Here is a 24,091-nt window from a genome sequence, read left to right on the forward strand (position 1 = left end):
CCCCACCCCCAGCACAACTCTGCTCACACCGGGGGCCCTCTGGAGAGCGGCCATGGAGCCCACAGAACTGGGGAGAGAGCCCAGGAGTCCTGGCTCCCAGCCGCCCCCCTGCTCTAACCACCAGCCCCCACTCCCCTCCCAGAGACGGGGAGAGAACCCAGGAGTCCTGGCTCCCAGCCCCCCCGCTCTAACCACCAGCCCCTACTCCCCTCCCAGAGCCGGGGAGAGAACCCAGGAGTCCTGGCTCCCAGCACCCCCTGCTCTGACTGCTAATCCCACCCAGACTCAGTTTCCCTGTGTTTTGCATTGCTACCCTGTGAGGAGTGGTGGGGGCAGAAAAAGGGTAACAGCTGCTTTTGGGGCAGCTGCAGCTGTCACCTGGGGGTCTGGGCCATAGCTCGTGAGCCCCCCATCATGGCAGCCTGCAGCCAGACGGTGGCCTCCCTCCGACAACTCCCCCCTTGCTCCCTCGCCAGTGGGACGCTCCGGCCTGCAGCAGCCACCGCCCTGGGAAGCCATAAGGGGCCCCACACGGAACCACAGCCGCCCTCCCAGCCCGAGTACCGGGGCACCCCCTCAATTCTGCCCTCGGCTCTGGGAGGGGGGCAGAGAGCCAGGACTCCTGGGTTCCGCACATGCAGGAACTAACCGCAGTCCTGCGCTGGCACCGGAGCGTCCAGGGAGGGGATTAGAGGAATTATCTCTGGCAGACGCTCCCGTGCGTGGGCAGCATGCGCTGCCTTTTAGCGCCAGGTGCCGCATGGCACCACCTGGTGCCCCTTGCCCCCCCCCACTCCTGGGCCAGCCCCCAGCACCCTTCTGGCAAACACAGGGTTAACGGGGATAGTCCCCTCCTCTCCCCAGCATGACCTGGGAGCCAGCGTCCCCTAGAAGGGACAGGCCCCTGCCCCATTCCCCCCCCAGCCAGCCAGCCCCTGCTCTGGGGCCTGACCCGTCTGTCCAGCAGCAGTGAGTCGCCCCATTGCCTGATACGAGCTGGTGCCCTCTGCCCCATGGCTGCTCCCCACGGGCCAGAGGCGCCGGCACTGAAGGGAAGGCTGCTGGAATGGGAGAGCAACGCTTTAATTCACCATGGAACTGGGATCTGCCGGGGACAACCTCAGCGCCCGCCCAGCTCATGGAACGTCTGAACGTGCCCACTAATGCCACACCACACAGGAAAAGTGCCTCCCCCTTGGCAAAGGGCTGGGGGCCAGGCCTCCTGGGTTCTCTCCCCGGAGGTGGTGGGGGGGGGGCGCTGGGAGCCAGGACTCTTGGGTTCTCTCCCCAGCTCTGGGAGGGGAGTGGGGGCTGGTGGGTTAAAGCAAGGGGGGCTGGGAGCCAGGACTCCTGGGTTCTATTCCTACGGCTGGACAGGGATTGGGGCCTAGGACAGAAGAGGATGAAAGTTAGGAACCCTCCCTCCTGAGCTCCTGCTCTAACCACCAGCCTCCGCTGCCCTCCCAGACTGGGCGAGCCCTGCCCCAGCTGGACCTCTGGGTGGGTGGGGGGTGCACCAGCCTGCAGGGATTGTGGGCTCACCCGGTGGGCCAGGCCGTCTGAGCTGTGTAGGGGCCGGGAGGGTGGAGGTGAGCCAGGGGCAGCCCCGTGTCTTGTCCGGAGGGCTGGGGGCGGCACAGCCGGGTAGAGAGGCGCGGCGGGTGCCAGCTGGGGGGGGGGGAGCGGGGGGAGCTCAGCCAGCCCGGGCCGAGAAGAAGGGCAGGCCGCGGATGAAACTGTCCAGCTTGGCCCGGAAGAGCTCGCTCTGGATGGGTTCGCTCAGGCTGCACAGCGGGTTCTTCACCACGAACTCCACGTAGATCTGTGGGGTGGGGGGGGAGGGAGAGCATGTGGGGAGGCAAGAGACCCTAGGAATCCTGGTTCCTGCTCTAACCCACTGGCCCCACTTCCCTCCTAGCACCAGGGAGAGAACCCAGGAGTCCTGGCTCCCAGCCCCCCCTGCTCGGACCCACCAGCCCCCACTCCCCTCCCAGAGCCAGGGAGAGAACCCAGGAGTCCTGGCTCCCAGCCCCCCCTGATCCAACCCACCAGCCCCCACTCCCCTCCCAGAGCCGGGGAGAGAACCCAGGAGTCCTGGCTCCTTCCCCCACTGCTCTGACCCACCAGCCCCCACTCTCCTCCCAGAGCCAGGGAGAGAACCCAGGAGTCCTCGCTCCCAGCCCCCCTGCTCTGACCCACCAGCCCCCACTCCCCTCCCAGAGCCAGGGAGAGAACCCAGGAGTCCTGGCTCCCAGCCCCCTCCGGCTCTAACCACCAGCCCCCACTCCACTCCCAGCGCTGGGGAGAGAACCCAGGAGTCCTGGCTCCTTCCCTCACTGCTCTGACCCACCAGCCCCCACTCCCCTCCCAGAGCCGGGGAGAGAACCCAGGAGTCCTGGCTCCCAGCCCCCCCGCTCTAACCACCAGCCCCCACTCCCCTCCCAGAGCCAGGGAGAGAACCCAGGAGTCCTGGCTCCCAGCCCCCACTCCCCTCCCAGCGCCGGGGAGAGAACCCAGGAGTCCTGGCTCCCAGCCCCCACTCCCCTCCCAGCGCCGGGGAGAGAACCCAGGAGTCCTGGCTCCCAGCCCCCACTCCCCTCCCAGCGCCGGCCGGGGAGAGAACCCAGGAGTCCTGGCTCCCGGCCGTGCGGCGCCCAGGCCCAGACTCACGTTGCTGTAGATCTGGTGGAGCACGTCTCGGATGTTGCCCACGCCCAGGTCCGTGTTCATGACGACCTTCAGGCCGCTGGGCGTCTCGTAGTAATGCAGCTTGTACTTGCTGGTCTGAAAGGCCAGGAACCCGTCCTTCCTGCCCCCGAGCGGCTAAGGAGTGTGACGGGGCCTGGTCCCCCCCCGGAGAGAGACCCCCCAAAACTCCCCACCCCCAGCTCGGTCTCCCAGCCCGGCATGTGGAGCGAGAACCTCCCCTACCCCACACAGCCCATCGCACGGACAGAGACCCCCCCAGATCCTACACAGCCCATCGCATGGACAGAGACCCCCCCAGACCCTACACAGCCCCCGCCAGGCCCCTGCTGGGTCCCCCCCAGCCCATCGCATGGACAGAGACCCCCCCAGACCCTACACAGCCCCCGTCAGTCCCCTGCTGGCCCCCCCCAGCCCATCGCATGGACAGAGACCCCCCAACCCCAGACCCTACACAGCCCATTGCATGGACAGAGACCCCCCCCCCCAGACCCTACAGAGCCCCTGCCAGTCCCCTGCTGGGCCCCCCCCAGCCCATCGCATGGACAGAGACCCCCCCCAGACCCTACACAGCCCATCGCATGGACAGAGACCCCCCCCGAGACCCAACACAGCCCCCGCCAGCCCCTTACTGGGCCCTCCCACCCATCGCATGGACAGAGACCCCCCTAGACCCTACACAGCCCCTGCCAGTCCCCTGCTGGGTCCCCGCTAGCCCATCACATGGACAGAGACCCCCCCCCAGACCCTACACAGCCCATCGCATGGACAAAGACCCCCCCCCGGCCCTACACAGCCCCCACCAGCCCCTTACTGGGCCCTCCCACCCATCGCATGGACAGAGACCCCCCCCAGACCCTACACAGCCCCCGCCAGCCCCCTGCTGGGTCCCTCCTCCAGCCCATCACATGGGCAGAGACCCCTCCCCAGACCCTACCCAGCCCATCACATGGACAGAGACTCATTAGACCCTACACAGCCCCCTGCTGGGCCTCCCAGCATATGGACAGAGACCCCCTCAGACACTACACAGCCCCCGCCAGCCCCCAGCTGGGCCCCCCCAGCCCATCACATGGACAGAGACCCCCCCAGACCCTACACAGCTCCCACCAGCCCCTTACTGGGCCCTCCCACCCATCGCATGGACGGAGACCCTCCATAGACCCTACACAGCCCGTCAGCCCCCCCCGCAACCCATCACATGGACAGAGACCCCCGCCCCAGATCCTACACAGCCCCCTGCTGGGCCCCCCAGGCCATCACATGGCTACAGCCCCGCCCCCCCGTGGAGCCCCCCAGCAGGGCAGAAGGATACATGTCGACGGGGCTCATCTTGCCCACGAAGGAACGCATGGAGAAGAGCATGCCGTACATGAGTTTGAACTCCTGGGGGGCAGTGAGAGAGAGGGCAGTGTGAGACCCCCCCGCTTGCCACAACGGGGCTGGGGTGAGCAGCAGGACGTGCGCCCCCACTCCAGTGGGGCGGCCGCAGCTGTGGGTAGCTAAGGGCCCCCGTGTGTCTCCTGGGGCCCCACGGGCACAGCCCCCCCAGGAAGCAAGAGGCTGGGCCCGGCCAAGCGAGGTGTGTGGGGGGGTCTCACCTCCTCCATGGAGATGCCGGCCTGTTTCTTGCGGTGCCACTCGCCGTAGTGCAGGCAGATCCCGTTGCGGTCGAAGAGGTAGAGGTTGTGAACCGTCATCTGTGGGGACGGAGGGGGGGCAGGGCATGGGGGGGGCAAACAAGGGGGCAGGGCACGGGGGTGATGGGCAAACAAGGGGGGCGGAGAAGTCAAACAAGGGGGTGGTGGGGAGAGATCTTAGTTACTGGGCTCGTTCATTTCCTTCTGCTTTTCTCCCTTTCCCCAGCCCTGCAGCCCCACCCCTCTGAAGCCCCCCACATGGAGCCCCACAGTGTCCCCCAGCCCCACCTGAGCCCGCCTCTCCCCCGCCTCCCCACAACCCACCCCAGCCCCACCCGAGCCCGCCTCTCCCCCGCCTCCCCACAACCCACCCCAGCCCCACCCGAGCCCGCCTCTCCCCCGCCTCCCCACAACCCACCCCAGCCCCACCTGAGCCCGCCTCTCCCCCTGCCTCCCCACAACCCACCGCAGCCCCACCCGAGCCCGCCTCTCCCCCTGCCTCCCCACAACCCACCCCAGCCCCCCGAGGCCCCACCTTCCACTCAACCCCCCAGCCCCTCCCCAGCCCCCCAAGGCCCCACCTGCCACTCAACTGACCCCCCGCCCCTCCCCAGCCCCCCAAGGCCCCACCTTCCACTCAACCAACCCCCCGCCCCTCCCCCAGCCCCCCCTGCCACTCAACCAACCCCCCGCCCCTCCCCAGCCCCCCAAGGCCCCACCTTCCACTCAACCGACCCCCCGCCCCTCCCCAGCCCCCCAAGGCCCCACCTGCCACTCAACCAACCCCCCGCCCCTCCCCCAGCCCCCCGAGGCCCCACCTGCCACTCAACCAGCCCCCCCTCCCCCAGCCCCCCCTGCCACTCACCCCCCGCCCCTCCCCAGCCCCCCTAGGCCCCCCCTGCCACTCAACCAACCCCCCGCCCCTCCCCAGCCCCCCCTGCCACTCAACCAACCCCCCGCCCCTCCCCCAGCCCCCCGAGACCCCACCTTCCACTCAACCAACCCCCCGCCCCTCCCCAGCCCCCCTAGGCCCCCCCTGCCACTCAACCAACCCCCCGCCCCTCCCCCAGCCCCCCCTGCCACTCAACCGACCCCCCGCCCCTCCCCCAGCCCCCCGAGGCCCCACCTGCCACTCAACCGACTCCCCTCCCCCGAGGCCCCACCTGCCACTCAACCGACCCCCTCCCCCCCAGCAGCCCCTCCCCGCACCTCGGCCCCGGACGCCCCGCCGCTGCTCGCCCCGCCCCCGCCTTTCTCCCTTCCGCCCCTCGCGCCGCCGCTTCCGCTTCCGCTTCCGCCCCGCGCGCCGGGCCTTGCCCCGCACCAAGATGGCGGCGGCCGCCTCCCGCCCAGGTGCTCGGGGGGGGCGCGCGGGGCTGGCGGCGGGGAGTCGGTGGGGGGGGCGGGGCGGGGCTGGAGCGCCGCGAGGCAGGGGGCGGGGCTGGAGCGCAGCCAGGCTGGGGGCGGGGCTGGAGCGCTGGGGGCGGGGCTGGAGCGCCGCGAGGCAGGGGGCGGGGCTGGAGCGCAGCCAGGCTGGGGGCGGGGCTGGAGCGCCGCGAGGCAGGGGGCGGGGCTGGAGCGCTGGGGGCGGGGCTGGAGCGCTGGGGGCGGGGCTGGAGCGCAGCCAGGCTGGGGGCGGGGCTGGAGCATTGGAGGCGGGGCTGGAGCGCTGGGGGCGGGGCTGGAGCGCAGCCAGGCTGGGGGCGGGGCTGGAGCGCTGGGGGCGGGGCTGGAGCGCTGGGGGCGGGGCTGGAGCGCAGCCAGGCTGGGGGCGGGGCTGGAGCATTGGAGGCGGGGCTGGAGCGCTGGGGGCGGGGCTGGGAGAGCAGTTGGGGGGTGAGGCAGGCTGGCTGGCCCTATGGGGGGGGAGGGGTTTTTCCCGAGGGGGAGAGACAGGAGCCCTGTGGGGCTGGGGGAGACCCCTGTGGGGCTGGCCTGGGCTGGGGGGGGAGATTCCTGTGGGGCTGGGGGAGACCCCTGTGGGGCTGGAGGGGGGGCTGGGCTGGGGAGACCCCTGTGGGGCTGGCCTGGGCTGGGGGGGGAGATTCCTGTGGGGCTGGGCTGGGCTGGGGGGAGGAGATTCCTGTGGGGCTGGGGGGGGCTGGGCTGGGGGAGAACACTGTGGGGCTGGGGGAGACCCCTGTGGGGCTGGGCTGGGGAGACCCCTGTGGGGCTGGCCTGGGCTGGGGGGGGGAGATTCCTGTGGGTTTGGGGGAGACCCCGTGGGGCAGGAGGAGGGGCTGGGGGAGACCCCTGTGGGGCTGGGCTGGGGGTAACTTCTAGGGGGTTGGAGGTTGTCACCCCTTGGGGGGGCTAAGGGAATCATGGGGGGATGGGGAGACCCTGGTGGTGCTGGTGGCCCAGCTGGGTACCCCCCTGACTGCTCTGTGCCCCCCCAACCCCCGCACCTCCAGGGTCCGTGCGGAGCCAGAGCCTGGAGCGCCCCCCGGCCGCTGTTGGCCTGGCGTGAGGGGCCCAGCACCTTCCCCCCACCTCTGGCAGGTGAGTGCTGCTGCCTGCCCCATAGCAGGGTCCCCTCCTCCCTTGGGATTGCCCCCCTGGTTGACACCCCCAAGGGGGCTGGAGCAGCTTCTACACCAGCACCTGCCCCCGTGGCTCGGTCAGACCCACAGGGCTAAGGGTGCGGGGGGTGACCCCTTCCTGCCCTGAGTGATGAGATATGTGGGGGTCCAATATGCTCAGGACTCCTGGGTTCTTTCCCCATCTCTGGGAGGGCAGAGGGGGCTAGGAGTTAAAGCAGGGCGGGGCTGGGAGCCAGGACTCCTGGGTTCTCTCCCTAGCTCTGGGGGGGGATTGGGGGTCTAGTGGTTAGAATGGGGGGGCAGGTTGGAAGCCAGGGCTCCTGGGTTCTATCCTGGCTGTGCATGTGTGTGTATGTGTGTCAGAGTCCCTCTACCACTCTCAGCTGGGGAGATTCCTGCTTGTGAGTGAGTGTGTGTTGCTGTATTGTGTATCTGTGTGTGTTTGTCAGAGCCCCTTTACTGCTCTCAGCTGGGAGTATTTCCTGGCCGTGTGTGGGTCTATGGCTGTCTGTGTGTGTCAGAGCCTCTCTACTGCTCACTACCAAGGGGGACTCCCCAGGTGACAAGCCGGCAGTTCCCAGTCCCTTCGGTGAGCACACGGCCCCCCCATGGCGGAGAAGGGCCCCTGCCCCGGCCTGGACGCCTCCCTGCGCAGCGAGGACCTGCTCAGTGACATGGAGCCGCTGCCCCTCTCGGCCCCGGCCACGCCGGCCCAGCCCTTCGGCTCCGAGGTGACGGCCCAGCTCTACGCCTCCCTGCGCCGGAGCCGTCAGGCTGAGCTGGATGCCTGTTCCCAGCTGCAGCCGCCCGACCTGGACGCCCTGGCCGAGGAGCTGAGCCGCACGCTCTCGGCCGGGGTGGAGGCTAGTGCCCGCAGGAAGGTAAGGAGGGGGGATGTGGGGCGGGGCGGTGGGGCAGGCTGTGGGGCTGGGCAGCATTGACGGCCGTGTCTGGATCCTCCAGCAGGGCGGCGAGTCGCGGCATGTGGCCGAGATGGAGACCGTGAGGTCGCACCTGAGGACCATGCTGCAGGATTCCCGCGAGCTGCCCCGTGGTGAGTGGGGTGGGGGCCACTCTCCCCTGGCAGTCAGGGCTGGAGTGGGAACAGCCGCCCCGCCCCAGAGGTGGCTGCATCTCAGTGCCAGGCGAGGGGTCCCTGGGTAACCAGCTGCCCTGCCCCAGAGGTGGCTGCATCTCAGTGCCAGGCGAGGGGTCCCTGGGTAAACAGCTGCCCCGCCCCAGAGGTGGCTGCATCTTCGTTCCGGGCGAGGGGTCCCTGGGTAACCAGCTGCCCCGCCCCAGAGGTGGCTGCATCTCCGTTCCGGGCGAGGGGTCCCTGGATAACCAGCTGCCCTGCCCCAGAGGTGGCTTCATCTCCGTTCCGGGCGAGGGGTCCCTGGGTAACCAGCTGCCCCGCCCCAGAGGTGGCTGCATCTCTGTTCCGGGCGAGGGGTCCCTGGATAACCAGCTGCCCTGCCCCAGATCTCTGCCCATGCTGTAGGTTGGGGGTGGCTTATTACCAGCACCCCCTCTTCTTTTTCCTCTCTGCTTGCGAAGTGTGGCAGGGCCTGCAGGGGGCACTGTGGCAGTGCCCAGCCATGCCAGGGAGCAGAGCACAGCACAGCACAGAGCCACTGGGCCCGAGTTGGCTCAGCCCCCCGTGAAGCTGCCTGGCCCCTGTGTGAGGGAACAGGGATGCCCTGCCTGGGCCCTTGGCTAGACCGCTGACCCCCACCCCCCTCCAGGAGCCAGGGAGAGAACCCAGGAGTCCTGGCTCCCAGACCCCCCTGCTCTAACCACCAGCCCCCACTCCCCTCCCAGAGCCGGGGAGAGAACCCAGGAGTCCTGGCTCCCAGCCCCTCTGCTCTAACCACCAGCCCCCACTCCCCTCCCAGAGCCAGGAGAGAACCCAGGAGTCCTGGCTCCCAGCCCCCCTGCTCTAACCACTAGCCCCCACTCCCCTCCCAGAGCCAGGAGGTTGTTGTGTCACAAGGGGAGCAGCACGCGCTGCCCATGGGGTGGGACACGGGCGCCAGAGCTCCCCAGCAGATCTGGAGGACGGTGTCGCTGAGCAGCCGGACCCTTTCTCCAGCAGGGGGTGCCCTTGGCCTGGGGACGGCACAGCAGAAGGACGACGACTCCTTTGAGAGCGACAGCACCACTGCCCTCCTCGCGTGAGTGCTGGGGGCGGGGACAGGTTAAAATCAGGCTGTTATCGAGCCGCCCTGCCCCAGAGGTGGTCGCATCTCCGTGCCGGGCGAGGGGTCCCTGGGTAACCAGCCGCCCCGCCCCAGAGGTGGTCGCATCTCCGTGCCGGGCAAGGGATCCCTGGGTAACCAGCCACCCCGCCCCAGAGGTGGCTGCGTCTCGGCGTCGGCATCCACAGCCACCCTGGAGAGAGCTGAGAGGGGAGGGGGGACTGTGGGTGCCGAGCTGTGCTGGCCTGTCCGGGGGCCCCCCTAATCCCCTGCCCGATTTCAGCGCCAGGCCCCTGCAGGAGCTGTCCTCGCCCGGCTCGGTGTGCGGCCTGGAGGAGCTGTTTCCCCGCTACGCCAGCCTGCGCCTGGGCACGCCCCCTGAGCCCGCGCCCACCACGGAGCCCCTGCTGCTGAAGGAGGCGCTGGCCAAGGAGCGGGCCCGCCGGAAGGTGAGGGGCAGGGCCCCGGGCTGGTCTCCCAGGATCCTTTGCACCCAGCTCCCATGGGGAATGTGTTTCGGGAGCGGTGTTCCCCGTACATGTGTGTACCAGTGGTGGGAAGGGTGTACAGGCGTGTGTGTAGGTGTGCACCTGGGGGAGTGTATTCCCTTTCTGTGCTGACCTGGTGGGTGTGGAGGGGTGTATACCTGGGGAGGGACGTACCCAGAGTGTGTGTAAACACATGCCAGAAGAGTTGTGGGTGTGTACCTGGGTTGTGAGTGTGTTTTTACAGGTACTGGGGCTGGATGGGCAGGTGTACCCAGGAACGGGTGTACCTAAGGGGTGTGGGGGTGTGTGTTTACAAGTACAGGGGCTGGGCGGGCCGGTGTACTTGGGGAGGGGTGTACCCGGGGTGGGAGTGTTTACACGTACTGGGTCTGGGCGGGCGGGTGTACCCAGGGAGGGGTGTACCTGGGGTGGAGGTGTGTGCTTGGTGGGTGGGTGTTGCTGGGGTGGTGTGTAACGAGGCTGTATATCTCTGTGTGTGTGTGTGTGTGTGTGTTTACATTACAGGGTGTACCTGGGGTAGGGGAGTGGGTTTTTATGAACCAGTGCTGGGCAGGCGGGTGTACCTGGGGAGGGGTGTATCCAGTGTGTGTGTGTTGCCACGTTGCGGGGCTGGGCTGGCGGGTGTACTCGGGTATACCTGGGGTGGTGTGTGTGTTTACACGTGCGGGGGGTGGGTGGGCGGGTGTACCTGGGGAAGGGTGTACGCGGGGTTGTGTGTGTGTTTACACATGCTGGGTGTACCCGGGGAGGGTGTAGCCAGGCTGTGTGTGTGTGTGTACATACTTGGAGGGGTGTGGGGCTGGCTAAAGTGATTCTAACCCATCGCGGGGGGATGCAGGGCTAGATGGGCACATTGGTCTGATCAGGGGTGGGGCTGGGGTGAGAGGGACCCCCAGCTGGGTGGGCCCATTGCACTGCCCTTGGGGGGCATACTGGAGCTCAGGATCAGCACTCGTGGGTTCTCCCCGCAGCTCTGGGAGGGGAGTGGGGCTGGTGGGTTAGAGCAGGGAGGGCTGGGAGCCAGGACTCCTGGGTTCTTCCCCCAGCTCTGGGAGGGGAGTGGGGCTGGTGGGTTAGAGCAGGGAGGGCTGGGAGCCAGGACTCCTGGGTTCTCTCCCTGGCTCTGAGAGGGGAGTGGGGTTGAGTGGTTAGACTGGGGGCAGCGGCAGGCTGGGAGCCAGGACTCCTGGGTTCTCCCCCCAGCTCTGGGAGGGGAGTGGGGGCTGGTGGTTGTGTGGGGGCTGGGAGCCAGGACTCCTGGGTTCTCTCCCTGGCTCTGGGAGGGGAGTGGGGTTGAGTGGTTAGACTGGGGGCAGCGACAGGCTGGGAGCCAGGACCCCTGGGTTATCTCTCAGATCCTCCAGGGATCCGTGGCTATTCAGTGTGTTTGGCTGCTACTCTGCGAATCCAGACAGGATGGATTTCAATGTCTCGTCGTTAGTTTTACAAGGTCCCAGGAGTCCCTGCTTCCCCCCCTCCACTAGTCCCCTATGAGGGGGGGAGGTGAAATCTGATGGTCCCCGCTGATGGGGCGAAGAAGGGACCCTTTGTCACCCACTGCTCCTGGATACTGGGTGCATCCTCAGGGCAGGCCAGCGTGCCTGGGCAGAAGCCGAGGGGAGCCGGCTCCCAGGGCAGGGAATAGGGCCCCTGCTGGTGTCTCAGGAACAGCCCTGCCTTCCCCTGCCCTTGTCTAAGGAGTTGCCAGCCAGTCCGGGGACAGGGAGAGGGGGGTGCTTTGTGGCCCTCACTACCCTGAAGTGCTGTCTATGGGGTGCACTCAGCTCTGTTTGGGCGTGTGTCATATGCCCTGTACTGCTAGTCGCCTGGGGATTCCCCAGGCACTGGTGGGTTTGGAGTGGTGGGTGTCGGCTGAGCTGATAGGCTCTGGCTGAGCCTGTGGCATGGCCCGTAGGGAGCTGAGGGGGGCGACCCCAGTCCCCCGCCCCAGTACTGACCCCTGGTTTCCTCACAGCACTGCGAGCGGCACGTTCAGGGCCTGCAGAGCCGGGCCCTGGAGCTGCAGCAGCAGCTGGCCGCAGCCATCTCCGCTGACATGAAGAAGGACAGTATGATCGAGCAGCTGGACAAGGTGAACAGGGACTGTGGGGCACCGGCAGAGCTGCGTGGGGGGCAGGGCTGGGCTAGCAGGGGGCTGCAGGTCGGGAGTGAGGGGCTCCGGCAGGGCTGTGCCCCATGGCGCACTCCTTTGCCCTCTCCTCTGGCAGACCCTGGCCAAGGTGGTGGAGGGCTGGAACCGGCAGGAGGCGGAGCGGACGGAGCTGCTGCGGGGGCTGCAGGCGGAGAAGGAGGCGGTGCAGCGGGCGCAGAGCGAGCAGCAGGAGGTGAGCGGCGAGCCGGCAGGGGGCACGGGTGGGCGAGCCGCCCGCCCAGCGCCGCCCTGAGCCCTGGTGCGTCTCCCCCGCAGAGGGCGTCGCAGCTGGAGGCGCGGCTGGAGCAGGCGCTGGAGGCCCTGAGCAGGGAGCAGCAGGCGGCGAGCCAGCAGCGGGAGGAAGCAGCGGCGCTGGTAAGAATCCCCTGCCCGAGCTGGAGCCCCACGGCTGGGGGGTGCAGAATGGGGTCTGTGGAGCCGAGCGCCAGAGCCCATGGGAGACTGCAGCTCCCAGCATGCCCTGCTCCTAGAGCTGGGCTCCAGAGCCCACGGGGACTGCTGCTCCCAGCATGCCCTGCTCCTAGAGCTGGGCTCCAGAGCCCACGGGGACTGCAGCTCCCAGCATGCCCTGCTCCTAGAGCTGGGCTCCAGAGCCCACGGGGACTGCCGCTCCCAGCATGCCCTGCTCCTAGAGCTGGGCACCAGAGCCCACAGGGCCCGCAGCTCCCAGCATGCCCTGCTTCCCATAGGGCCTGGCGCTGGAGCCCATGGGTACCGCAGCTCCCAGCATGCCCTGCTCCCCATAGGGCCTGGCGCCGGAGGCCATGGGAGACTGCAGCTCCCAGCATGCCCTGCTCCTAGAGCTGGGCACCAGAGCCCACGGGGACTGCAGCTCCCAACATGCCCTGCTCCTCCTAGAGCCAGGTGCCAGAGCCCACAGGGCCCGCAGCTCCCAGCATGCCCTGCTTCCCATAGGGCTGGGCACCAGAGCCCGCGGGGATCATTGCTTACAGCATGCCCTGCTCCCCACAGAGCTGGGTGCTGGAGTCCACGGGTATCACCAGTCCCAGCATGCTCTGCTTCCCATAGGGCTGGGTGCTGAAGCCCGTGGGGACTGCAGCTCCCAGCATGCCCTGCTTCCCGCAGAGCCGGGTGCCAGATGCCATGGGTACCGCAGCTCCCAGCATGCCCTGCTCCCCATAGGGCCCAGCGCCGGAGGCCATGGGTACCGCAACTCCCAGCATGCCCTGCTCCCCATAGGGCCTGGCGCTGGAGCCCATGAGTACCGCAGCTCCCAGCATACACTGCTCCCCGTGGGGCCCGGCGCTGGAGCCCACGGGTACCGCAGCTCCCAGCATGCCCTGCTCCCCATAGGGCCCAGCGCTGGAGGCCATGGGTACCGCAACTCCCAGCATGCCCTGCTCCCCGTGGGGCCCGGCGCTGGAGCCTATGGGTACCGCAGCTCCCAGCATGCCCTGCTCCCCATAGGGCCCAGCGCTGGAGCCCATGGGGACCGCAGCTCCCAGCATGCCCTGCTCCCCATAGGGCCCGGCGCTGGAGCCCATGGGTACCGCAGCTCCCAGCATGCCCTGCTCCCCAGAGGGCCCGGCGCTGGAGCCCAGGGGTACCGCAGCTCCCAGCATGCCCTGCTCCCCATAGGGCCCGGCGCTGGAGCCCATGGGGACCGCAGCTCCCAGCATGCCCTGCTCCCCATAGGGCCCGGCGCTGGAGCCCAGGGGTACCGCAGCTCCCAGCATGCCCTGCTCCCCATAGGGCCCGGCGCTGGAGCCCATGGGGACCGCAGCTCCCAGCATGCCCTGCTCCCCATAGGGCCCGGCGCTGGAGCCCATGGGGACCGCAGCTCCCAGCATGCCCTGCTGCCCCTAGAACGGGGTGGCCCCCCTCACCCCTGTGTCCCGTCCCCCCTCCCCCCGCAGCAGGAGGAGAAGGCGGGGCTGCTGCGTAGCCTGGAGGCGGAGCGCCAGCGCGGGCGGGGGCTGCAGGCGGAGCGGGAGCACGGGCAGCGCCAGCTGGAGGCGCTGCGGGCCACGCTGGAGGAGCAGCAGGCGGGCTGGGCGCAGCGGGAGCGCCAGCTGGAGCAGCGGTGCCAGGCGCTGCAGGACGAGAGCGCCGGGCAGCTGGAGAGAGAGAAGGTGAGACCCCCCCCCCATCCCCAGATCTGACCCGGGAGCAGCGTCCTGTGCCCGCCTCCCCTCTGCTCCTGCCTGCAGGGCACCCTGCCACTCTGCCCACCCACCCTCGGCCCCCTTCCCCTCTGCCCTCCCACTGGCTGGGGGACTCCCCTGATGCCCCTCGTCATGCCCCCTTTGCCCCTCTCCCTCTGTGCCCCCTGCCCTGGGTGCCCCCATCTCCTAGATGTCCAGTTCCGTTGCCACGACACCCCCGTCTGTGCCCCCTGGCTCCCATGTCCTGGCCCCCCGTCTTCTGTGTCCCAAACGCCACCTGTCTCCCCCACACTCCTGGGGTCTAGCTATTTCTCTGCCCCACTTCTCAGAGGGAGTGGAAGCTAGTGGTTAGAGCAGGGGGGGCTCGGAGCCAGGACTCCTGGGTTCTTTCCCGGCTCTGGGAGGGAAGTGGGGACTGGTGGGTTAGAGCAGGGTGCTGGGAGCCAGGACTCCTGGGTTCTCTCCCTGGCTCTGGGAGGGGAGTGGGGCTGGTGTTAGAGCAGGGGGGGCTGGGAGCCAGGACTCCTGGGTTCTCTCCCCAGCTCTGGGAGGGGAGTGGGGGCTGGTGGGTCAGAGCAGGGGGGCTGGGAGCCAGGACTCCTGGGTTCTCTCCCCATTTCTGGGAGAGGAGTAGGGGCTGGTGGGTTAGAGCAGGGGGGGCTGGGAGCCAGGACTCCTGGGTTCTCTCCCCAGTTCTGGGACGGGAGTGGGGACTGGTGGTTAGAGCGGGGGGGCTGGGAGCCTGGACTCCTGGGTTCTCTCCCCATTTCTGGGAGAGGAGTAGGGGCTGGTGGGTTAGAGCAGGGGGGGCTGGGAGCCAGGACTCCTGGGTTCTCTCCCCAGTTCTGGGACGGGAGTGGGGACTGGTGGTTAGAGCAGGGGGGTGGGGCTGGGAGCCAGGACTCCTGGGTTCTTTCCCGGCTCTGGGAGGGGAGTGGGGGCTGGTGGGTTAGAGCAGGGGGGCTGGGAGCCAGGACTCCTGGGTTCTCTCCCCGGCTCTGAGAGAGGAGTGGGGGCTGGTGGGTTAGAGCAGGGGGGGTTGGGAGCCAGGACTCCTGGGTTCTCTCCCCAGTTCTGGGAGAGGAGTGGGGGCTGGTGGGTTAGAGTGGGGGGGTTGGGAGCCAGGACTCCTGGGTTCTCTCCCCAGTTCTGGGAGAGGAGTGGGGGCTGGTGGGTTAGAGCGGGGGGGTTGGGAGCCAGGACTCCTGGGTTCTCTCCCCAGTTTGGAAGAGGAGTGGGGGCTGGTGGGTTAGAGCGGGGCGGCTGGGTTCTGCCCCTGCTGGAGCCGGGCAGTGCGAGGCAGTGGTTAGCCCAGGGGCTGCCCATCCGGCTGTCCCTTTGCCAGGCAGCCGTGCAGCGGGAGGCCCAGCGCGCGGCGGACGCCCAGCAGGTCCTGGCCTCGGTGCAGGCCGACGCCCAGCGGCTGGAGAGCGAGCTGGAGGCAGCGCGGAGTGAGCGGGACGGGCTGCAGATGGAGATCAGCCTGGTGAAGGTAGTGGGGCTTTTCCCCTCTAGGGGGCGCCGGCTCCCAGCCGGTGCCGTGGCGGGGCGGGCTGGCTGGCTTGGCGGGGGGCAGAGAATGGGGCAGGGGCCTGTCCCCTCTAGGAGGCGCCGGCTCCCACCCGGCCCCAGGGCAGGGACTGGCTGGCTCAGGGGGGCGGGGAATGGGGCAGGGGCCTGTCCCCTCTAGGGGGTGCCGGCTTCCACCCGGCCCCAGGGCAGGGACTGGCTGGCTCAGGGGGGTGGGGAATGGGGCAGGGGCCTGTCCCCTCTAGGGGGCGCTAGCTCCCACCTGGCCCCAGGGCAGGGACTGGCTGGCTCAGGGGGGCGGGGAATGGGGCAGGGGCCTGTCCCCTCTAGGACGCGTCGGCTCCCACCTGGCCCCAGGGCAAGGACTGGCTGGCTCAGGGGGGCAGGGAATGGGGCAGGGACCTGTCCCCTCTAGGGTGCGTCGGCTCCCACTCGGCCCCAGGGCAGGGACTGGCTGGCTCAGGGGGGGCAGGGAATGGGGTAGGGACCTGTCCCCTCTAGGGTGCGTTGGCTCCCACTCGGCCCCAGGGCAGGGACTGGCTGGCTCAGGGGGGCGGGGAATGGGGCAGGGGCCTGTCCCCTCTAGGGGGCGCTAGCTCCCACCTGGCCCCAGGGCAGGGACTGGCTGGCTCGGGGGGGCAGGGAATGGGGCAGGGGCCTGTCCCCTCTAGAGGGCGCCGGCTCCCACCCGGCCTCAGGACAGGGACTGGCTGGCTCAGGGGGGCGGGGAATGGGGCAGGGGCCTGTCCCCTCTAGGGGGCGCCGGCTCCCACCCGGCCCCAGGGCAGGGACTGGCTGGCTCAGGGGGGCGGGGAATGGGGCAGGGGCCTGTCCCCTCTGGCCCCGGGGGGGTCCAGCTCGGGGGGGTCCCTGGCTGCCAGCAGACCCCCTGTGCCCCCAGGCGCGGTGCGAGGCCCAGAAGGCGAAGCTGGAGGCGGAGCTGAAGGTGGCGCTGGAGCAGCAGGTGACGGAGCGGTTGGCGCGGGTGCACGAGGACAGTTTACGGCAGACGGGCGCCATGCGGGAGCAGCACAGGTACCCCCCCCGATTCCTCGCCCCACGGCAGCCCCCCTCCCAGCCCCTTGATCCCAGCCCCCCCTGCGGGTGGGGTCGGAAGGGGGCCCCGTGCCCGCTGCTCAGCCCGGCCTTTCTCCCCTCCCCGCTCAGGAAGCAGCTGCTGGAGCTCAGCGGGCACCACGAGCGGGAGCTGGGCAGTCAGCTGGCGCAATTCCGGGCCGAGCTGGCCGAGCGTGAGGACCGTCAGCGGCGCCTGGTGGAGGACTATGAGCTGAGGTACCAGGAGGGTCCCGGGGGCCTGGTTACCCGGGGACCCCTCGCCCTACGCTGAGATGCAGCCACCTCTGGGGCGGGGCGGCTGGTTACGTGGGGACCCCTTGCCCAGCGTTGAGATGCAGCCACCTCTGGGGCAGGGCTGCTGGTTACATGGGGACCCCTTGCCTGGTGCTGAGATGCACACACTTCTGGGGAGGGGCGGCTCGTTACATGGGGACCCCTTGCCCCGCACTGAGATGCAGCCACCTCTGGGGCAGGGCGGCTGGTTACACGGGGACCCCTCACCCGGCGCCGAGATGCAGCCACCTCTGGGGAGGGTAAGTTGGTTACACGGGGACCCCTCGCCTGGTGCCAAGATGCGGCCACCTCTGGAGCGGGGCAGCTGGTTATCCAGGCCAGGCTGTGCCCATGGGGCGCCCCCAAAGTAGAGCTCCATCAGGCCCCCTTCTCTGCAGGCTGGCCAGGCAGGAGGAGGCGGCGCGGGAGCTGCAGGCCGGGAAGTGGCGGCTGGAGGCCCAGCGAGCGGACATGGTGGCCCGGCTCCAGGCCATGATGCAGTCGCACTGGAACGAGGCCCTGCGGGTGCTGACTGGCGATTCCTCCTCTCAGTCCCCCGCCAAGGACCCCCGCCAGGTGAGTGCCAGGGGAACCCAGGAGTCCTGGCTCCCAGCCCCCCACTCCCCTCCCAGAGCCAGGGAGAGAACCCAGGAGTCCTGGCTCCCAGCCCCCCACTCCCCTCCCAGAGCCAGGGAGAGAACCCAGGAGTCCTGGCTCCTAGCCCCCCTGCTCTAACCATCAGCCCCCACTCCCCTCCCAGAGCCAGGGAGAGAACCCAGGAGTCCTGGCTCCTAGCCCTCCCGCTCTAACCATCAGCCCCCACTCCCCTCCCAGAGCTGGGGAGAGAACCCAGGCGTCCTGTTGTTATCCCCTGCCCTCCCTCCGGTTTCTAACCCCCCCATCTCTGTCTCCCAACAGCCTCCCGTCTCTGCCACCGCCTCCCTCTCCGAGCCGGAGCGCCTGGGCCAGCCCCCCAGCCCCACCCCGCCCGGGAAGCCGGAGAGCTGGCAGGAGGACCCCCGTGGTGGCGGCGGGGACGGCGAGGGGGGCGGCTGGGCCTTTGCCCAAGCCGTGCCCCTGCAGCCCGTCACCCAGCGCAGCTCTCTGCCCCCGGCGCGGGGTCCCGAGCGCTTCCTGCCCCTGGCGCCCAGCGGGTGCGTCTCCGCCGAGCTGGCCCAGCTCCTGAACCAGAGCCTCCTGAGCCAGCCGGGCTTCCAGCCGCTGGAGCCGCAGCTTGACGACTCCGCCGGCCCAGGTATGGGGCAAGGGGGCGCCCCCCATCCCACCACCGGCTTCGGGGAAGCCCCAGCTGTGCCCGAGCTGGGCAGGGGGCTGGGAGCAGCTCCCCCTGGCTGTCCTCACTGGCTGAGATGCAGCTGGCTCTGGGGTGGAGCGTGGGGCTGTTTGTGTGGGGATCACCTGGCCAGCATGAGAGGTGTACCCCACTCTCTGCCCCACAGCGCCCCCTAGCACCGCCGTGGGGCCAGCCATGTTGGCCAGGGGAGAGCGCCCCCTGCTGAGCCCCCTGCCCTGTTCCCTGCCCCACAGCGCCCCCTAGTGCCACCCTATGGCCAACCCTGCTTGCCGGGGAAGAGCGCCCCCTCCTGAGCTCCCGCCTTGCTCCCTGCCCCACAGCACCCCCTAGCGCTGCCCTGGGGCCAGCCCTGCCTGCTGGGGGAGAGCGCCCCCTGCTGAGTCCCCCGCCCCGCTCCCTGCCCCACAGCGCCCCCTAGCACCGCCTTGGGGCCAGCCATGTTGGCCAGGGGAGAGTGCCCCCTGCTGAGCCCTCTGCCCTGTTCCCTGCCCCACAGCGCCCCCTAGCACCGCCTTGGGGCCAGCCATGTTGGCCAGGGGAGAGCGCCCCCTGCTGAGCTCCTGCCTCACTCCCTGCCCCACCGTGCCCCCTAGCGCTGCCCTGGGGCCAGCCCTGCCTGCCAGGGGAGAGCGCCCCCTGCTGAGCCCTCTGCCCTGTTCCCTGCCCCACAGCGCCCCCCAGCACCGCCTTGGGGCCAGCCATGTTGGCCAGGGGAGAGCGCCCCCTGCTGAGCCCCCTGCCCTGTTCCCTGCCCCACAGCGCCCCCTAGTGCCACCCATTGGCCAACCCTGCTTGCCGGGGAAGAGCGCCCCCTGCTGAGCTCCCGCCTTGCTCCCTGCCCCACAGCACCCCCTAGCGCTGCCCTGGGGCCAGCCCTGCCTGCTGGGGGAGAGCGCCCCCTGCTGAGTCCCCCGCCCCGCTCCCTGCCCCACAGCGCCCCCTAGCACCGCCTTGGGGCCAGCCATGTTGGCCAGGGGAGAGCGCCCCCTGCTGAGCCCTCTGCCCTGTTCCCTGCCCCACAGCGCCCCCTAGCACCGCCTTGGGGCCAGCCATGTTGGCCAGGGGAGAGCGCCCCCTGCTGAGCTCCTGCCTCACTCCCTGCCCCACCGTGCCCCCTAGCGCTGCCCTGGGGCCAGCCCTGCCTGCCAGGGGAGAGCGCCCCCTGCTGAGCCCTCTGCCCTGTTCCCTGCCCCACAGCGCCCCCCAGCACCGCCTTGGGGCCAGCCATGTTGGCCAGGGGAGAGCGCCCCCTGCTGAGCCCCATGCCCTGTTCCCTGCCCCATAGCGCTCCCTAGCACCGCCTTGGGGCCAACCCTGCCTGCTGGGGAAGAGCGCCCCCTGCTGAGCTCCCGAGTCGCTCCCTGCCCCACAGTGCCCCTTAGCACTGCCCTGGGGCCAGCCCTGCCTGCTGGGGGAGAGCGCCCCCTGCTGAGTCCCCCTGCCCCACAGCGCCCCCTAGTGCTGCTCTGGGGCATTGGGGCTGGCACCTGAGGTTGGGAGGGAACTGGGTTGTGCTGCTCTGACCCCTTTTTCCTGCCCAGGGCTGAGCTCGCACCCCCCTCACCTGGCGGAGCACCCCTACCCCGAGGACGAGGGGGGGCCCAGCGATGGCGAGACCCCCCCAAACAGCAGCCTGGAGAGCGGGGGGCGGGTGCTCCCCGGCCAGCTGCACCCAGAGCTACAGTACTACATGTCGCTGGTAGGAGCCTGGCAGTGGGGGGTTCTGGCCAGGGAGAGTGGGGGGCTGGGGACCGGCTGTGCGTGTGGGGTGGGGCGGGGGTCAGGGGTGGGGTACCCGGCTGCTCACGTCTGCCCCCACCCCCCATCTTTCTCTCAGCTGCTGGAGCAGATGCCGAGTGACGCCCCCAGGCAGGAGGGGCCGGGGGGCGAGAGTCCCCCCCGACCCACGGGCCAGGCCCAGCCCCACACCCAGCCAGGTAAGGCTGCCCCACCTTGGTCCCGCCCCATAGGAGCCCCAGGCCTGCCCCATCTAGGTCCAGCCCCAGGCGGATGCCTCCCCTCCAGCACCCCGGGTCCCTCCCCCTGTGGCTCTTGCTCTTCTCCCCCCGCTCCCCCGGGGCCAGTCCCATGTGGGTCTAGCAGCCCGGGGCCTGCCCCTCCTGCCCCTCACAAGCCCCACCCCCCACTGGTCCTTCCCCCCCATCCCAGCAGCGTGGTATGGCGTGGCCCCCGTGTGATTTTCCCCCCGCCCGGTCTCCTCTGCCTGCAGGCTCAGCCCGGGACGACCACCCCTCGCTGTGGGACACGCTCCGGCCCCACGGCCCCCAGCGTGCCCCCCACACCGCCGCCGTGCAGAAGACCAAGGTGCCACTCGCCAGAGCCAGCTACGGGCAGCGCAACCTGGAGCCGCCGAGCCCCCCGCAGCGCCCAGCTGGTGAGCCCCCCAGCCCTGTCTCCTGCCCTACCGCGCCCCCCAGCGCCGCCCTGGGGCCAGCCCTGCCTGCCAAGGGAGAGCGCCCTCTGCTTTTCCTTCCCCTCTCCCTGCCCCACAGCGCCCCTAGCGCCGCCCTGGGGCCAGCCCTGCCTGCCATGGGAAAGTGCCCCCTGCTGAGCCCCCCACCCCGCTCCCTGCCCCACAACACCCCCTAGTGCCCTGGGGCCAGCCCTGCCTGCCATGGGAGAGCGCCCCCGCTGAGCCTCCACCCCACAGCATCCCCTAGCATCAGCCGTACTTGCCAGAGGAGAGCGCCCCCTGCTGAGCTACCTGCCCCGTTCCCTGCCCCACAGCGCCCCCTAGTGCCCTGGGGCCAGCCTTGCCTGCCAGGGGAGAGCGCCCCCTGCTGAGCTCCCCGCCCCGCTCCCTGCCACACAGCGCCCCCTAGTGCTGCCCTGAGGCTAGCTGCCCCTCCCCCTGCCCTGGCTCACCCCATCTCTCTCGGCAGGGGGTGAGGGGGGCGTCCTGTCCCCCCGGCAGGTGGCCGAGGTCTCCCGCCTGCTGCGGCTGTACCAGGCCAAGGGCCGGGTGGCGCCCTCCTCCGAGGAGCTGTTCGCCTACCTGCGCTCCGGCGACAGCAGCGGGTAAGGCTGGCACTGTGCCCGCCCCAGGGCTCTACCCCGCCCCTAGGGACCCCTGGGGGCAGGACTTACACCCCAAGGGCGGCCCAAGGGGACTACAACTCCCAGACTGCACTGCTCCACTCTGCCTTGCATGCTGGGAGACGTAGTTTCCTAGCTGCTGCAGTTCATCTCCCCACCTCTCCATTGACACAGAGACACAAAACTTAGGATATGGGTCCGGGCGTAGGGGGCTCCCCCCATCTACACCCCTGTCAGCTCAGTTTAGGGCTAGGCAGGGGGAGGGTTGGGTGCCAGGACTCCTGGGTTCTCTCTCCAGCTCTGGGAGGGGAGTGGGGTCCAGCGATTAGAGCAGGGGAGAGCTGGGAGCCAGGACTCCTGGGTTCTCTCCCTGGCTCTGGGAGGGGAATGGGGGCTGGTGGTTAGAGTGGGGGCGCTGGGAGCCAGGACTTTTGGGTTCTCTCCCCAGCTCTGGGAGGGGAATGGGGGCTGGTGGGTCAGAGCAGGGGGGCTGGGAGCCAGGACTCCTGGGTTCTCTCCCTGGCTCTGGGAGGGGAATGGGGGCTGGTGGGTTAGAGCAGGGGGTCTGGGAGCCAGGACTCCTGGGGTCTCTTGGCCAAGAGGTCCATTCCTATCTGCTGCTCCTCAGGCCCGACGTGAAGGGCGACGGGGGCCACGTGAACCCGCCCACCCGCAGGAACCTCGACCCCAGGCTACCCGAGGCCGGCAGGAGAGAGGTGAGTCTGCCATGGGCTGGAGGGGATGGGTGCTGTCAGCGTTGGGGGGTGCTGGGGGTGGACTCTGCGGGTGCTGGGCGCCGTGGGGAGCTGTGAGGCTGGGCTCTGTGGGTGATGGGCTCTGGGTGCTGTGGGGATTGCTATGGGGCAGGCCGCTGAGGTGAACGGGCGCCTGGCACCCTGAGGGGTTGCACTCTTCCCCCACGGTCTGGGGCTCTGTTGCCGGCCGCTCACCCTCCCCCCCCTCTCCCACAGGTGGGTCCCCCCCGGCGCCCGTCCAGCACCCGGCCCGGCCCTGAGAAGACCCATGGCCCTGCCAAGGGCGGGCGGAAGGCGGCCCAGCTCGGTACCCGTGCCAGCAAGGGGGGCGGCGTGTGGAGATGAAGCTGGGTCCCCACGGGGCGTCCTGATGCCTTCACACCCTGCACCCCCTGGGCACAGACCCCCCTCGCCAGTCCCAGGGGCCTCCCCGCTGCCCGAGGGGCCCCGTTCTCAGCCCCAGTTCGCATATTGCGTTGGTGCCAGGGTGGCACATGGGGCAGCAGGCCCAGGTTGCCCCCCCTCAGCACCATGTTGTGTTGCTCTAAGTTATTGCCCCGCTGTTGGGGCGCTGTTGGTTATTTTTCTAAATAAAGAAGAGTTGGGTTTTGCAGCAAATCCGGTGCCGGGATTGGGGGGCCCGGCCCGCCAGTCCTTCGCTCCCGCGCCCTCCTCCGGGAAGGGCAGCAATGGGGGTCACCCAATGGGAGTAGCCCCCTGGGCCCATCTACCCCAGTGTCCTGCCTCCCTGCTGCTCTGCATCAGCCCCACGGGCCCATCTACCCCGGCGTCCCGCCTCCGCCCTGCTGCTCTGCATCAGCCCCACGGGCCCATCTACCCCGGCGTCCCGCCTCCTCCCTGCTGCCCGACTCAGCCCTAAGGGGCCATCTACCCCGGCGTCCCACCTCCTCCCTGCTGCTCTGCATCAGCCCCACGGGCCCATCTACCCCGGCGTCCCGCCTCCTCCCTGCTGCTCTGCATCAGCCCCACGGGCCCATCTACCCCAGCGTCCCGCCTCCTCCCTGCTGCTCTGCATCAGCCCCATGGGCCCATTTACCCCGGCGTCCCGCCTCCTCCCTGCTGCCCGGCTCAGCCCCACGGGCCCATCTACCCCGGCGTCCCGCCTCCTCCCTGCTGCCCGGCTCAGCCCCACGGGCCCATCTACCCCGGCGTCCCGCCTCCTCCCTGCTGCTCTGCATCAGCCCCACGGGCCCATCTACCCCAATGTCCCGCCTCCTCCCTGCTGCCCGGCTCAGCCCCACAGGCCCATCTACCCCGGCGTCCCGCCTCCTCCCTGCTGCTCTGCATCAGCCCCACGGGCCCATGTACCCCAATGTCCCGCCTCCTCCCTGCTGCTCTGTATCAGCCCCACGGGCCCATCTACCCTGGCATCCTGCCTCCTCCCTGCTGCTCTGCATCAGCCCCACGGGCCCATTGCCCCGGCGTCCCGCCACCTCCCTGCTGCCCGGCTCAGCCCCACGGGCCCATCTACCCCGGCGTCCCGCCTCCTCCCTTCTGCCCGGCTCAGCTCCACGGGCCCATCTACCCCGGCGTCCTGCCTCCTCCCTGCTGCTCTGCATCAGCCCCACGGGCCCATCTACCCCAATGTCCCGCCTCCTCCCTGCTGCTCTGCATCAGCCCCACGGGCCCATCTACCCCGGCGTCCCGCCTCCTCCCTTCTGCTCTGCATCAGCCCCACGGGCCCATCTACCCCGGCGTCCTGCCTCCTCCCTTCTGCCCGACTCAGCCCCAAGGGGCCCATCTACCCCAGCGTCCCGCCTCCTCCCTGCTGCTCTGCATCAGCCCCACGGGCCCATCTACCCCGGCGTCCCGCCTCCTCCCTGCTGCCCGACTCAGCCCCAAGGGGCCATCTATCCCGGTGTCCCACCTCCTCCCTGCTGCTCTGCATCAGCCCCACGGGCCCATCTACCCCGGCGTCCCGCCTCCTCCCTGCTGCCTGGCTCAGCCCCACGGGCCCATCTACCCCGGCGTCCTGCCTCCTCCCTGCTGCCCGGCTCAGCCCCACGGGCCCATCTACCCCGGCGTCCCGCCTCCTCCCTGCTGCCCGACTCAGCCCCAAGGGGCCATCTATCCCGGTGTCCCACCTCCTCCCTGCTGCTCTGCATCAGCCCCACGGGCCCATCTACCCTGGCATCCCGCCTCCTCCCTGCTGCTCTGCATCAGCCCCA

General features: G+C 69.8%; 2 protein-coding genes across 7 annotated transcripts; one reads left to right on the top strand and one right to left on the bottom strand.

The window, feature by feature from the left end:
- Nucleotides 1-1,601: 1,601 nt before the first annotated feature.
- Nucleotides 1,602-5,715, bottom strand: TRAPPC1 (trafficking protein particle complex 1). 2 transcript variants are annotated; one of them, XM_030546275.1, is made up of 5 exons: nt 5,671-5,715; nt 4,308-4,406; nt 4,022-4,092; nt 2,671-2,809; nt 1,602-1,822 (listed from the first exon to the last, which is right to left on the bottom strand). In XM_030546275.1, the coding sequence occupies exons 2-5, from the start codon at nt 4,404-4,406 to the stop codon at nt 1,694-1,696; spliced, it is 438 nt and encodes a 145-aa protein (XP_030402135.1). In that variant the 5' UTR covers nt 5,671-5,715; the 3' UTR covers nt 1,602-1,693. The 2 variants fall into 2 exon arrangements, with proteins under 2 accessions (XP_030402135.1, XP_030402134.1); XM_030546274.1 differs by lacking the exon at nt 5,671-5,715 and adding an exon at nt 5,556-5,602.
- CNTROB (centrobin, centriole duplication and spindle assembly protein) lies at nt 5,658-22,511 on the top strand. Of its 5 annotated transcripts, none has more exons than XM_030546270.1 (21): nt 5,658-5,699; nt 6,761-6,848; nt 7,436-7,770; nt 7,853-7,943; nt 8,982-9,063; nt 9,371-9,536; nt 11,572-11,688; nt 11,825-11,941; nt 12,025-12,123; nt 13,647-13,862; nt 15,241-15,387; nt 16,327-16,460; nt 16,593-16,718; nt 17,174-17,351; nt 17,694-18,030; nt 19,632-19,789; nt 19,928-20,027; nt 20,321-20,485; nt 20,994-21,129; nt 21,776-21,863; nt 22,119-22,511. In XM_030546270.1, exons 3-21 carry the CDS (start codon nt 7,498-7,500, stop codon nt 22,245-22,247), a joined length of 2,859 nt encoding a protein of 952 aa, XP_030402130.1. In that variant the 5' UTR covers nt 5,658-5,699; nt 6,761-6,848; nt 7,436-7,497; the 3' UTR covers nt 22,248-22,511. The 5 variants fall into 5 exon arrangements, with proteins under 5 accessions (XP_030402130.1, XP_030402131.1, XP_030402133.1 ...); XM_030546271.1 differs by lacking the exon at nt 5,658-5,699 and adding an exon at nt 6,152-6,182; XM_030546273.1 differs by lacking the exon at nt 5,658-5,699 and having other exon boundaries at nt 6,646-6,848; nt 8,985-9,063.
- Nucleotides 22,512-24,091: the final 1,580 nt, after the last annotated feature.

Source organism: Gopherus evgoodei, unplaced genomic scaffold, assembly GCF_007399415.2.
Source record: "Gopherus evgoodei ecotype Sinaloan lineage unplaced genomic scaffold, rGopEvg1_v1.p scaffold_43_arrow_ctg1, whole genome shotgun sequence".
NCBI classification, from domain to species: domain Eukaryota; kingdom Metazoa; phylum Chordata; order Testudines; family Testudinidae; genus Gopherus; species Gopherus evgoodei.